This window comes from Aquila chrysaetos, chromosome 8 (assembly GCF_900496995.4).
Source record: "Aquila chrysaetos chrysaetos chromosome 8, bAquChr1.4, whole genome shotgun sequence".
Lineage (NCBI taxonomy): Eukaryota > Metazoa > Chordata > Aves > Accipitriformes > Accipitridae > Aquila > Aquila chrysaetos.
The window spans coordinates 43,167,776-43,181,936 of record NC_044011.1 but is presented as its reverse complement, the minus strand read 5'-3'; the positions used below and the strand labels follow the sequence as shown (position 1 = coordinate 43,181,936).

The following is a 14,161-nucleotide window of genomic DNA, read 5'->3' as shown; positions in this document are numbered from 1 at the left end:
AATTAAGAACATACTTACCATCACCACATAATTCCCCTCCTCCCCACCCCATATTGTTTGTTTATTTTGTATTACAACTCATTTTGAATGCTTGCTATTTCCCCATTTAGACAGCCAACTATAAAATGTAAAGACGCACGTATTTTCCAAGATAACCATTGCAAATACTTGCACACACCAAAGATACGTAGCACTAAAAGCATGGAAGAGGCTATGATAAAGTGTTTATGTACTGACTGTAAAGTTAGGAAAAAGCTGATTTGTCCAGGGACTCGCATTGAGAGCAATCTGTACAACGAATAGCAGCTATCTTACAAGAGTAAGAGGATGTTTCACCAAGCAGATCCAAAATAATTTGATTTCCCAGTTCAGACAAGTGCCCTTAGATTTTGGGGAAATTTTTCTGTCCCTACAGAAAAGTAAGAAGAAATATCCTGCACTCAGCAGCTGGGTTTCAGAAACAGCTGATGACTGCACTGTAAACAAGGGCCTGTAAAGGTCTCTGTAAGGGCAGAAGCACATGCATTCAAGCTGAAAAAAGCTATTCCCAGATCCCCTTCCACCACTCATATAACCTGCCAGAGTCTCAGGGGAAGCTGAGGCAGCAGCAGCATGGGTCAACAGCATTTTCTCCTCCGGCTGCAGTCTGAAGCTTAGGCAGAATGATCAGCCTCCCTCTGGGCATTCAGCTTCCCTAAGCAATCAGCTAGAAAGCCAGGGCTGTAAACAGCAATGCCAGTTCTGATTTAGACATATACTATGGTCCCAGATTCTCAAAAAATTGAAGTAGGAGAGCTTAAAAAAAAAAAAAAAAAAAGCCTTCAGTTTCTGCCCTTCAACATAGGCCAGTCCTGTCTATCAATTTATTGGCTCAACAAGTACGTTTTAACTTGCTTATCCCTGCAATACTCCTCCCTACCTAGTCACTTCAGCATTTATCTTCTTTTCTGTGCCTACTGTGTGTCAAAAAAGTCACTATAAATTAGGAGATTTTGCTCCGTCTCATCTCCAGGATTGTTAGGTAAAGCTTGAAAGCTTTGAGCTCTTATTAACAATCGAGGCAGATTAAAGCCATAGCAACTCAAGCAGATACTGCCTTGAGACACCCTTCTCACTCCACTGCCTGGTATTACAAACCCCTGTACTAAGGATGGCAAAAGAGATGCTAGGTACTCCTCACAGACACCGCCATCAGCATCTCAGTCTGCTAACTTGAGTAGTCAACAGCAGCACAAGCTGAGACACTGTATGATCCCCTCTTCAGCTGGGATGTCTGTTTGGCATCACATTTTAGTCTTTTATTGGTGATTACTAAGTGGATACACAGGCCTCATTTCTGCCTCCCAGGCAGTATTCTGAAGAGAGAAACGCCCCTTTCAGACCGGCTTTTTGGCTTCATAGGCCACAGAGAAGCTAAAGGACAAGTTCTGTTATCTGCATTCTCCCATACTATTTGTCTGCTCCATCAACTGACTGTTGGCTTAGATTTACAGTTTGAGTTCTGTGCAGATAAGGTCACCTTTTGCTTCCACTTAAATAGCACACCAGGTCCCAGACTACAAGCAGGGATCCTAGGCATTGCTGTATGCAAATAATATTAACAAAACATTTCAGTAACACATGGCAAACTAGATCTGCAGCTATTCTATCTGGGGGGAAAAGAGAGGAAGAGACCTGATTAAAGACCAAAGAAGAAACTACAGAACTCCAGAATGATATTTTGAGATGTGCTTTTTTGCTGTTCGCCCAGTGGCTTCCCTAAACATCCCCGTCCCTTCACATGGAAAAGGGATTAAAAAAAGGGGACTTGAAGAGCTGTACACCGTCCCATCACATTTTCTCTTAATATCACCTTTGTTTTACTGCACTGCATTAATCAGTCACATCACATAAGATGGAAGCAACAAACAACGTACTTCCAGAGCTTTTCTTTGCAGTGGAAGTGCCAGGCACATTCACGACATGACTCATAGGTACATCTTGGTTTCTGATGACATCTCGGTTAAAATGTTCCCAGTATGAAGAAAGGTGGGTTTCTCTGACAGGGAGACAAAGAGGTATTGCCTACATGATGCTCTTTTTGAGGAAACCCTGCACTGATTTCTAGCATCCATTCATTTCTACAAGTGTTATCAAGAAGGGGAGAGATCACTGGTACAGTTAAAATTCTCAGACCCTTCGGTTTGGGCACATGCAATAAAATTGGAAGGACAATTATAGCCCCTGGATGTGTCCCAGGACACACCCCAGCTTAAAAAGGCATCCCCATCAAAAGGGATGTGTTCCACACCTTGGGAAACTCTGGCCTAGAGATTTAAAGTAGAAGTCTGCAATACAGGTTCTATAGCAGTCACTCCCTGCATCACTGCATAAACCTGACCACGCACTAACAGAATTAAGCATCAGGCTCCCTAGAAACCCCCTCACTTCTCTGCATCTTTGAAGCCCCTAACCCTGGCTGCAAGAGGCTGAAATCAGTTAAGTTCTGAGACTCTCTGATGGCTAATTTTACAGCAGGATTGAAGTTTTAGTGCTGCAACAGAAGCCCACAATGGCCTTGTCTGTCTTGATTGATCTTGCCCTTTATCTGAAAACGGTCCAATTGTTGACCAAATAATCTCAAAAGGCCCTAAAACAGGCTTAATGCCAACACTTTTCCTCTCAGAATGCCCTCCTTCTCCACATCTGGTTTAAAATGGAAGGAGGTGCAAGCAGAACAAATCTAAGTTAGTCTTCTGAACAACCAGCCTCGCTCTCAACAGCCAGTTGGCATCTCACAGCAATGACTACTTAAAAAGAAGTCCTGGGTAGAACATGCAAGTAGGAAAACAAAGCTGGAAGTGCAATACATTCTGCACCACAGCCACGGCTTGACTGTAACGCTCATTGGTAGAGTTGAGGCAGCAAAACCTGGGTACTTCGAAGCATGTTATTTACACCAAGAAACCCCATCCAAGGAGTACAGGGAAATATCTTTGAGTAGCTCACACTAAGCTGTAGATACCAGCATGCTCTTCCGCATCCCGCTGGTAGCCTTACTCCCTCAGACCTGCTGTTAGCAACACAGGGAAGGCTCCGAGACAAAAGTGAATGCTTTGTTGCAAGGTGAAACCATGCTAACTGCTCAGCAGCTGACAGCACACTTCACAAAAAAGCCTGCTAACAAGGGCCAAGGAGGCTTACATACAGAACTGGAGACCAATGAAAGGGGATGGTTAATTATAATGCATCCCTTCTCTGCCACTTCTCCACATGCTTCAAGACAGCTGCCATAATATTCTGAGAATCACAGTACTCCCAGAGGATACAGAGCTGATGGGGTGACCGTTACTTAAGGTCTGCAAGTGAAGTACACTTACACAACTGAAACTTCTGCTCTTGGGAACAGGAAGGAAGGGTAAGGAGTCTGCCCAGTGTCTCAGGGAAAAAGAAGGACATTAAAACGCCTCTTCACCACCTCCTCATGTTCCTGAGCATCACGAGCTAGTGACGCAGCCATGTGAGGTCTGTCAGACCTCCTCTGCATTCAGTGATATGCAAGGCACATTAGGGTTTATCTAATCTTAAATAACACTAGTCCAATAGAGTCAGAACTGATCAGGAAATGGGGGAGCAAGATCCAAATCCTGGGTTGTCCTACTGTTATATCTAGTGTAAGATCATGCTTTTTCTTGTGAAGTTACATTACTGATCTGTATATGCAGCTTCTCACACTACAAGCTCTGTCTGAGAGCTAACTGGTTTTAGAAGGGAAATAGGCAGGTATCATTTTGCCATGACAGCTTGGAACAGAAGGCCAAATTTTAATAGTTATTTCTTTTTAGTGATGGTGAGGATTCACACAATCTATTTTACCTACTGTCTGCACAAAACCTATCCATGATATCAATAAAACTGTCTCAAGAGTGGCAATCAGCTAATACCCAGAGGTATGATATTTGACTACGTTACTCTAGATAGCATAAAACTACCCAGTTCTCAAGTTTGCTCTGAACTCTTCAAAGCTCCAGGCTCCTATGCACTGAGCAACAACCACCACCAGTACAGGAAAAGGCACAAGGAAGCCAATTAATCCTGCAAGGTCTCCTCCTCATCTGTGGCCCCAATAAGACACACAAAGGAGGGATATCTGTCCTTCCATACCCCTCACAGTCACGGAGGAGGGAACAACAGGAACTATCCCCAATTTGCTTCAAATCAAAGTGTTCTCAATTCAGTCTCCTTAAAATAAAAGGAGAACAGGAATGAAAGAGTGCAAGCGTAGCACAATTTGATGAATTAAATCCAATACTGATTTTCTACAAAAAGAACAGCCTTACCTCCACTGACAGCAGACCATAGACATACTCTGCCATTAACAACAGTCCATCTTTAAAAGAAAAAACAATGTCGGCATATGAGGAACAGAGCGCAGGTGATACTTCCATTCAGGCTAACTCTGCTGACAGTAGCCAATCTTGCGATCCAAGTGTAAGAGAGCTGATCTTAAGCTGCTCTTGACTTCTACAGCAGAGAATCAATGCTAGGGCTCAGGAAGCAGCAGCAACCAGAAGGTGAAAAGGGAAAAAGGGTACTAGCTCTGAACCTAAATATTAACCATCTTTCCTACATGACAGAGGAGACTTGTGCCATTCTGGTTAAACTTTCTATTTAATATTAAGTCCAACTGACTTGGAGTTTGGAGCTAGATCTAAATCCAAAGTCACCCTAAAGTTATTGCAAAAGCATCAGGGTTCTGGTCTGGGACCCTCTGAGAGCTCATTAACTTGCAAGTCTTCTCCACAAAGTCCTTAGCACCACTTTTGAAAACCTCCCTAAAGGCATCCATCCATGATGGTTAAAAGTTACTCAGGGATTTAACTAGCATTAGGATCCTTCCTATCAAGGACTTGAAATTCAGGCATCCCTTACAGCTAGCATGGTTGGAAAGACCAGTGAGCTAGTCCCCCCATATTTTACACTCTTACTAGAAAGCAGCAGCTGGCTTCTACTTAATCCTCACCTTTAAAACAGCATCCATTCCCTTTTACTCCAGTAAGCTCTTCTCCTTAATAATGCAGGAGGCCCGCACCATGCTGCATGGGTTGGCGTAGCCCAGGTGACAGAGAGCTCCTGCACTCTGTTCCTTGCAAAATCATCACATCCAGACACGCAAACAAGGCTCTGTTAGACCCTGCCCCCCCCTTTCAAGAACAGACCCAGCATGCATGGGCACCTTTTGCTCTCAGTTCTCACCTGTCTATCTGCGGCTACCCCAACCAATAGAAAAAACCTTCTACTATCCCTGAAGCTACAGAGGTAGCAATCTTTGCTGTGCCTCCACTTGCAGGCACACAGGAGCATGGTATGTTAGTGCCAACTTCTTTGTATCAAGGGGAAAGGGACACAGGCTAGGAACATGCAGCATAAGCAAGCCCTGGGTACATAAATAAAATATGGAATTTATCCTGACCTCTTACACACCCCCCAAGGATGTCATTTTGGCACATTTTCTAAGTTTGACCTCTCTTCTGATCTTTACAGAACTTCCTGGGAATCCAAGCAACCGACAGAATTTCTTAAGCTGTCATAAGTCTATGACATAAGTCTATAATGTAAGTCTTAAGACATAAGCTTATGTCTTAAGCTGTTCCCTAATCTCCTTGCAAGCTCTCTTTTGTGAATTTTGATCCATTATTTGAGAAACCCTTACTAGCTTACACAAAGGAAAAACAAGCCCCACAGCCCTGGAACTAGCAGAATAAGGTACTGCACAGTTTAGAGGGCTAATTAAGCTGCAGCCAAGATGCAGGACATATCAAACTGAGACATCTTAAAAACTAACTGCTCTTCCCCATCTCCTGCATTTTGATATGACCTCTAATGTAAATCATTTTGATTTACATTTAGTTTTTCATGTAAATCATTTTTATATGATCTCATGTAAACTGCCACTCGCTTCTCTCCTCCATTTCTCCATTGCCTACTGCTTTCCATCCTTGTACTTTCCATGCTCTCTTCTCTTCAACAGTTTGCCTCCTCCTTAGACTGAGTATGAGTCTAAGGACGGATTCTTCCTCTGGTTCAGTAGCCTAACTTTTACTCTTAATTAAAACACAGTCTGCATCCTAAACCTGATGGGTGTCTCTTCTGTCGTATCATGACAAAGAACAAATCCTTGGATCAAGCAGAAGCAGGCTCATGAACTTGGACTTAATCTAGATGAAAGCTCAAGGTAATTCACACATACTCTTGTCCTGTTATAGTGATTATGGAGTTTGTTGTGCGCACACATCTCATCCAAGTCTCTGGCTGTCTCCATCCCAACCTCACCCACCCTTTGAATTACTTTAAGGAAAGCCGCTATTGCGAGCACAATTACTTGGACACTCAGTAACTCAGCTCTGCCTATCTTTGTACTTATACAGTTGTGGTGTTTCAGCATCTGAGCAACTCATACTTAATTCACCACCTCTATTTTCCTGTGAGGTAAAAAAAAAAGGAGTTATCCTTATTTCATTAATAGCAACATGAAATGACTCACCCAGGCAGAGAGCAAGGAACTGAGCCCTAAATTCATACAAAACCTGGCTCTTTCTAGCCTGTCCGACTAACCTCTCCATTCTGAGGGTCTAAAAATACTCATAAAACACATAGTTACCCCAAAACAAAATAAAATCTGTATAGGCTCCCTCTCAGCATAGAGCAGGCATGACAGACACTTGACAACTTACATGACTTTGCAGAAGGAAAGCTTTTTCCTCAGCGAAGATACATGCAGATGGCACATCTGCTTCACTGCTGTCCTGCAGGATGCCTTTTCAGGGTATGGGTTCTGGACCATGGCAGTACTTCACAATGCACAAGCCAACAGCGGCACTCACACCTCAAGAAAAAGAATTCCTAGAGAACACAGAATGCATCTGCCAGCAGCAGGACAAAATTCTCAGTCTTCTCTGAAAAGACCTGAGGGTTGGATCATGGTCCTTGGAAATCCATCACTGAGAAGCTTAACCCCACTAGCAGCACCCCCTGGTACCATCTTGTACAGTAAGAGCAGGCATGCAGTTAAAACCTTTGCTATACCTAGTCCAGATTTCAGCCATCCTCAGTTATGTATTCTGCTCCATTTTTTTTTATCCCAGAGTCAACTTAGCAACTCAGCATCCCTTTACTTTTGGCTGGAGTAGCTTCTTTCAGCACTTTGCCAGATGTACTGAGGTTGGTACAGATTCTCACTTGCTCTCTCCTCTAATCCTTCAAGCGCAGCAGAGGCTCCTTCTGCCTGTGATAGCACAGGCAGCATGCCAAGACAAGGTGCACCTTCCAGTACATACCACATGGTTTCTTGCTCTCCCCTCTTCTGTCCTACTCCGCTCAGCTTTTGTCACAATTTACAGGCCTGCTGAAACCCTGGGTGGTTGCAGTTTTGTTTGGGTTTTGGGGGGATTTAAGAGCTGCTGTACAATAGTCAATTGATCAAGTGAACAGAACTGCCTGTAGTTCTTTGCAACAGAAGCAGAGAGCTCCATAACTGTGGGTGGAGGACTTTTTGTTAGCGGGCAAAAATACCACCTTAAGATCAGCAAGAAAGACCCTCCTCATTCAATTTTCAAGAGTCTAGCAGATTCAAGATGCCTCAGAAACAACCTTCAACTTTGTTAATAGGAATAGTAAATAGCAAGTTCTCAAACGTTTTGTTAGCCTTCTCACTAATTCCTGTCCAGCTTCACAGCTTACATGAAACTCAAAATGTGTTTGAGTTGCTTTTTTGGTTAAGTTTCACGAGCACAAGCCACTGGTATCCAAAGGAAGACTATACCAGTGGAGCCTCATGCAATTACATTAGCAAAGAAGGGAAAAAAACCCAAAGTGGCAAAGGCAATTTACTAGCCCTTGTATGGATTATTTAAGGATCAGTATCCTCCATGAAAACAGAACTTTTGTAATTCGTAATTAAGTCTAGGCAGCAGGAATATTGCAGGTCCCCAATAAGGGAGGTCAGAAGGTTCACCATCACCCCAGCTCTGCATAAATAGGCCTGAGATCTGATTGTGCTGTACCTATAACACGTCAGTTCCAGACAGGAAGATATTCTTAGCACCAGTCTAGAGGCTCCAGTTTAACCTAGATCTGAAAGAGGCAGCCCTTCCAAATGACTCCCCTTCTCACTATGCCCAGAAATCCCCCATCTGAGTATTAACAAAGCCTAACCCTGTTTAACCTATGAAATCCCAGACCAAATGGTATAACAGCATACATGAAATAGAGGAAGCCCAGGTATCCCCTAAGTACCCATCTGCTTTGCTGTCAGATTCTTTATTTCCTGGTTGGAAACACCGATCCCCACTAGTCAATTACGCCAGGCTCCGCAGCACCAGAGACTGGTAATTGGAGCGAAACATATGGAGGAAAAGGTTAGCTACAACTACCAAGTGCTAATTCTGAGCCAAACTCTGTTGGGATATTAATTAGCTCTTCAGGGTCAGGATGTTCTCTCAAGTGAGTCAATTCCTCAGATGCCTACTCAGCTGCTACTCAGTTCTTACTCAATCCATTGGCCTTTGACATCACAGTGGGGAGTCTGAGTTCGGTAAGCATTTGCCCTACGAAAGACCTCTGACCTCAGAGACAGCTTATGTGGAGTAACTGAGGAACAGACCTGAAACAATGCTCTTGTGAGGGACCATGCCCAGATACAAGCATGTAGTGTGGAAGACACCACATTCAGATGCTTCTTGTAACCCACTACGCAGCAGCACAAAGCAAGCCGTTCCCAAATCTCAGCATATGCCCTCCTGTGGGCTCACCATAACCCCCACTCACAAGATCAGCCAAGTAAAATGCAACATAACTCCACTGTGCAATGCAGTAACAAAACAATGGGAATTTCAGAAACCAAAGTCCCAATGTAACACTGGTCCCGAGGATGTTAGTAGGGAAACAGGCCTGCAGGAGCTTGCCTGGGGTAGAAAGGTGGTAGTAGCTCAGGACTCATAGTTCATGCACAGCAGAAGAAGTAAAGTAGATTCAAGCTCAAAAGATGAACTACAAAATACAGCAAAACTCTTAATCATACGGCTCTGAGCAAAGCAACAATAAATCACGCACAAAAATAAGCATTCATATTTCAACAGCTTTTGTGCCAATGCTGCAATTTGAAGCAGTCATTAATCAACCTAAAGAACAAGAAACTTAAGCTTCTTCTGGAACTGCACAGCAGTTCTCACCCAGCTGCTACACATGAGCTTTAGATACCTTAGGACTGTCACAACACATCAAAAGTAAAATACAGCAGCCAAGCTCAATATCATCTTTGCTGAGGACAAGAACCACATACAAAATTTCACTTCTGTATTTTTAAAGATCAGAGCTGCTAATCAATACACAGCAAGTTTGATGAAGCTATCTGCACCAGCTACAGTTTTGGGGAATGTGCCTCAAAAGAAAATGCAGGGTACTTGAGGAGTTGGATGCATTTGTCCCACAAGTTCTACTTTTAAGGAGGCAAAAAATGCATCTTTTTAGACATAGGTAAGACCAATGTAAATCGCATTTCTTGTTAAATAACTCTGCGAAATACAGGGAAAATAAATAAGGACCTCAACCAGCCCAGCCCATGTTATTTCACTGAGCAGTTCCAGGCATTCCCCCAATTCAGCCATGAACAGACTTACCTGTCCTCACACATATGAGGGCTCAAGAACCGGGACAATTCATCATCGTGGCTGCTTTGCTGGCTGCTCTGCTGGCTGCTGCAGTATGAGACAGGAAAACAGAAGCAATTAGACAGATTTGTATAAGTCCCTACAAAACACCCTGGTTTAAAGCCAGAACAAGAAAAAACACAAGGTTCATATTTGGGAGTGCAAATTGAAAATAACAGAATACATTAAATTCATATCTGATTTACAACAGGCATGACTGGTTTGAAGCCTCTTAGTCTCACTTAGTGACACTTAAGAACTTTCTTAAATACAAAAGTGACCTTGCACATTGCCTATACGCAGTTTCATCATGCCATCCCAGAACAGCTTCTTACAGCTTAACATTCAAATACCAAACTGCTGCGTGTTCATATACCCCTCACTTCTCTGCAGCAGGACAAAACAGTTAAAATGAACTCTTACTAAGGACGAAGCGGCCAACACAATTTCTGGTGGAGAGTTGCATGCTGAGCCCACAAGATGTCACTCTGCCCCTTTAAATAGGTGTTTTGGGGGCGATTTTTTTCGTGTACATCTACTGTATAGATTTCACCTTATTCCCTTCTAGCAGCCTCCATCTGCTCCAGGAACTCAGAGTTCCTGCATCTCATTTCTGTAGCTTCATTTCTTTGCAAGAGCTTTCCTTCTGACCTGTAGGTAGCTCTGATTCTGCCTTCAGGTAACAGACTGCAGCGCAAAGAGCAGATGTTCCTGGGCTAGCTTCAATCTACTTTGCCAGGGTACCACTGACTATGGAGTCATGGCAACACAGCTTTAACACAAACTGCACAGTCCCACCTGGGGCACTCAGTTACACTTGCCTGCGCACACAGGCTGTGCTAAAAATGCTGTGGCTTCACTGTTGGTAGGACCTAAACCATTCAAATAAAGCTAGTTCAGGTATGCATACGCATGCTTGCAATCACAGCTTCTACTGCACTGTCAACAGATCTGCACAGCACATTGCCCAAAAGGCACAGAAATGCAACTACCATATCAAAATGGACTAAATTGTACCTTTTCTTTCTTAAGAGCAATAATTCTCAGCTAGTTATATCTATTTTGGGGGGAAAACATAGTACCCAAAACACTGCAATAGGATTTTTCCATGAAGTCTACTTGTCAAGGCCAGGTAAAAAAAAAAACCAATGGACCTTTTTAACCACTATAAGGAGGATCCTATCCCTTGGAAGAAAACACTTGCTTCTGCTGTGCAAGAACCATTCCCTAACTTCTCTTTCCATTTCAGCAATACTCCCTGTCCCTCTTTAAACCAATTTCTCAAAAAAAAAAAAAAACAAACACAAAACAAAAATTTTTTTTCTTCTCTAGATGTACTCTATGCTTACATAAAGAAATTATGGCTATTCTTACTGACACCTACTTATGCTTTACAACTCAACTACAGAAAGGATGCTTCAAAAGGTAACAAGTATATTGACTTGAATAAATTAAGTCCCATGCAAAAAAAGGATTACTTTTACCATTGCAGAATATTAACAGAGAAAATACTTGAAAAGGTTAGGAGTTTATCAATAATCTTGTCTTCATACTTCCAAGGAATGACAAAATACAGCCAAGCAGGCAGGGGAGGAACTAGAACCATCAAGTTCCTCAGTGACACGATGCGAACTACACACTCTGGTACTAAACAGCATTTCTTCAGCAAATCTGTATAAATAAATGGCTCTAATAAGCCTCCATGTTCACTTTTTAGGGATCCAAACTCCTAAAATGCCTGTCCTCCCCACAAAGTATTCTTCTAATTAGTTTGTTTTCCCGGATGACTGTTCACAAGTTTTAAGGTGAGCATATCGCAGTCCTTTAACATGACCATTTTTCTTTTTTACTCTTTAAAAAAAAAAAAAAAAAAAAAAAAGAGAGAGAGAAGGGCAGGGACTTTCTCTTCCCCCTTGAGATCAGAGTTTTTGCCAAAGAGGTTTGCCTTTTCCTCTGAAAAGAAAAAAGCCAGCGAGTCATTTTCATTTATTTAATATTTTCATCAGCCACCTTGATTTTAACCAGCTGCTTCTCTGAGATCTTCAAGGACTCCATCTTATTGAACACGACCTTTCTGAAAAACACAATAGCTGTCTTGGGGACCCACTTAGCATTTGAGACACCACACACACCTGGCACTGTCCACTATTTTTGCTGCCTGTTCAGAACATGAGGCAGAAATCTGTTCCTTACTGTTAAGATAAAAAGGGGAGCAGCCTGAAGCTTTCAGAAGAAACTAATTAGTGATTGATATTTACAAAATCCTCAAATAATATAGAAACTCGCCTTTGAGGTTAGCATACAAAACCACAAGAATCACATAATATTTATGACTTTCAGCTACAGATTTAAAGTACACGCGTTGCACAGAAGTCATAGGCATGCATCTTGCGCAGGCACATACACGCAATCCCATAGAGCATACTTTGTTTGTTTTCCCCATTGCACAGTATAGAGTTTCACCATCAGAGCCAAGACAGGTAAATATTTTTGCAAAAGCCTCTCAGCAAAGGGACAGATTCAATTTTCTGCTCCCACACCCACATCGTCATTCTTGAGTGTCTCATTGTAGAAAGGACAATCAGAGAATAAGAATTCTATATTGGCTTCAAGCTATAAATCAACAGCTAGGTAAGAGCAATATACCCCAAAAAGCAAATAAACATCTTTCCTGTACTGCTGAGCTTAATTAAGGCCCAGTGAACTGGTTTGGAAAGAGCTCAAGAGGAACCACATTTTCCCTCCTAATTCAAAGTAATTATATCACCCTTCCGATAGGAGAAAGCATGGCAGGAACTATTTCTATAACTACTTGTTTCTTCATGAAAAACCCTCCCACAAAACTTTGCCATATCAATTCAGATCAAGCAGACATATCAAAACTTCCCAAAGGAGAAATCCCAATATATTACAACCTAATAATAGCACCTGCAATGCTGGTAACCCCATGTGAAAGTTTACTTTTGGACAGCTATACAAGACGAACCTTAGACCTTTTCACGCTCACCCACCCATCATTAAAACTCTCATTCAGGAAGTCCTCCAAATCAAGGTTTAAAATTTAAAGGAATCCAGATATTGCAACACAACACCTTACCCCCTTGTCACATATGAACACCAGATTACAAGCAGCGAAAACAAACTCAGACCAGGAGAGAGAAATTAGTTTTTACCCACTTATGTTGAATACCATCAAATAGACGAGCTATGTTTCACTACAACAGTGTTTTGCATGGAAGCTTTGCAAAAGTTTGTGAGCTTTTCACACAAAGAAAATCATTGCAACATTCTGAATATTAGACAGTGCAGCTGTTCAATTCCCTAAAACGTACAGAGCAGTTGAAATGCAAAGCCTATTGTTTTATTACGCTTTTCAGTCCATTTTAAGTTGACCCGCTTTTAAGATGACAGTGTTCCTTTGAGATGGCGTAACAAGAAGTTACTGTTGTTATACTGGAGATAATAATATAAGGAGGTAAGAAAGGTATGATTTGTACTGAAGAGTAACGGAAGGAAGATTTTAGATACGGTCATGTCAGTTTTGTATCTATAGAGAAGGCCAAAAGCTGGTTAAAAAAAATAATCTCAGGAAATCAGCAAAACAAGCTTATCTCATTCCAAATCTCAGCAATAATAAACTTGATTTTGGACAAGGCTTAAATCTTAGGGTACAGAAGCCCAGTGTGTCCCTTTCTCCCTTATAATTTCAAAGACACCAAACATAACTTTAAGGCTTATACCCTGTAGTTTTCCCTCAATTCTCACGCAAACACTCAGACTCATAACATTACTTACTACGTCAGAAACTAATGAAGAGTTTTAAATACAGATTAACCATGCCTTTTAACGATTACATCTTTGAAGAGTTTACTTCCACCGCTCCTCCATCTCACTGCTCCCAAATACAAAAGAAACATTTTTCTACTGCCTGAAAAACAGGTGTTCTGATCACACACCACTTTGTTCGAATCTGGAGATGAAAAACAAAAATCAATTTTGCACTATTTGCAAGACTTCTGTATACTGAAGAAAAATAAGAGTCAATTTTGCAGTGGAAGAAGCTCTATACAGTGTGAACAGCAGCAGTGTATCTTGATAGGTGTATAAAGGAAAACAGATCCTCAAACATCTTCAAAATCGAATTTGTGTTCTATTTCTTATTTTCTTAACGATATCAGCTCAGTTGCCAGTTCATCTTTCCACCACATCAGAAGACCCAACCACCACTCTTCTACAGAAAAAATACATTCCTAAGAACGCTTCTTCTGTTACCTTTCTTTTCCACCAGCTGTAATTTGTTACAAGTCTTAAACAGTTTTTATTGACTTCATGACCCACATACACACACATACTTAGATGAACAGTCACAAAACAGTTACACAAAAGAATCATCTTTTCCAAATCTTGCCAGAAGTGAATGTGAACAGACTGCTGGCACTTAAAAAAAAAATTCAAAACCTGCTTTTGTGTCTTAA

The 14,161-nt window shown here is 41.8% G+C and overlaps 1 protein-coding gene across 17 annotated transcripts in view; it reads right to left on the bottom strand.

Moving 5' to 3' along the window:
• Positions 1 to 14,161, bottom strand: part of GRAMD1B (GRAM domain containing 1B) — a 144,156-nt gene that overhangs the window by 82,461 nt on the left and 47,534 nt on the right. For all 17 annotated transcript variants that reach the window (XR_005933052.1, XM_030023664.1, XM_030023663.2 and 14 more), the window contains one exon: positions 9,657 to 9,734. Coding sequence is in view for 16 of the 17 variants with exons in the window: in XM_030023664.1 (XP_029879524.1) it covers positions 9,657 to 9,734 (78 nt within the window). In the remaining variant the exon portion in view is untranslated. The remainder of the gene's footprint in view (positions 1 to 9,656; positions 9,735 to 14,161) is intronic.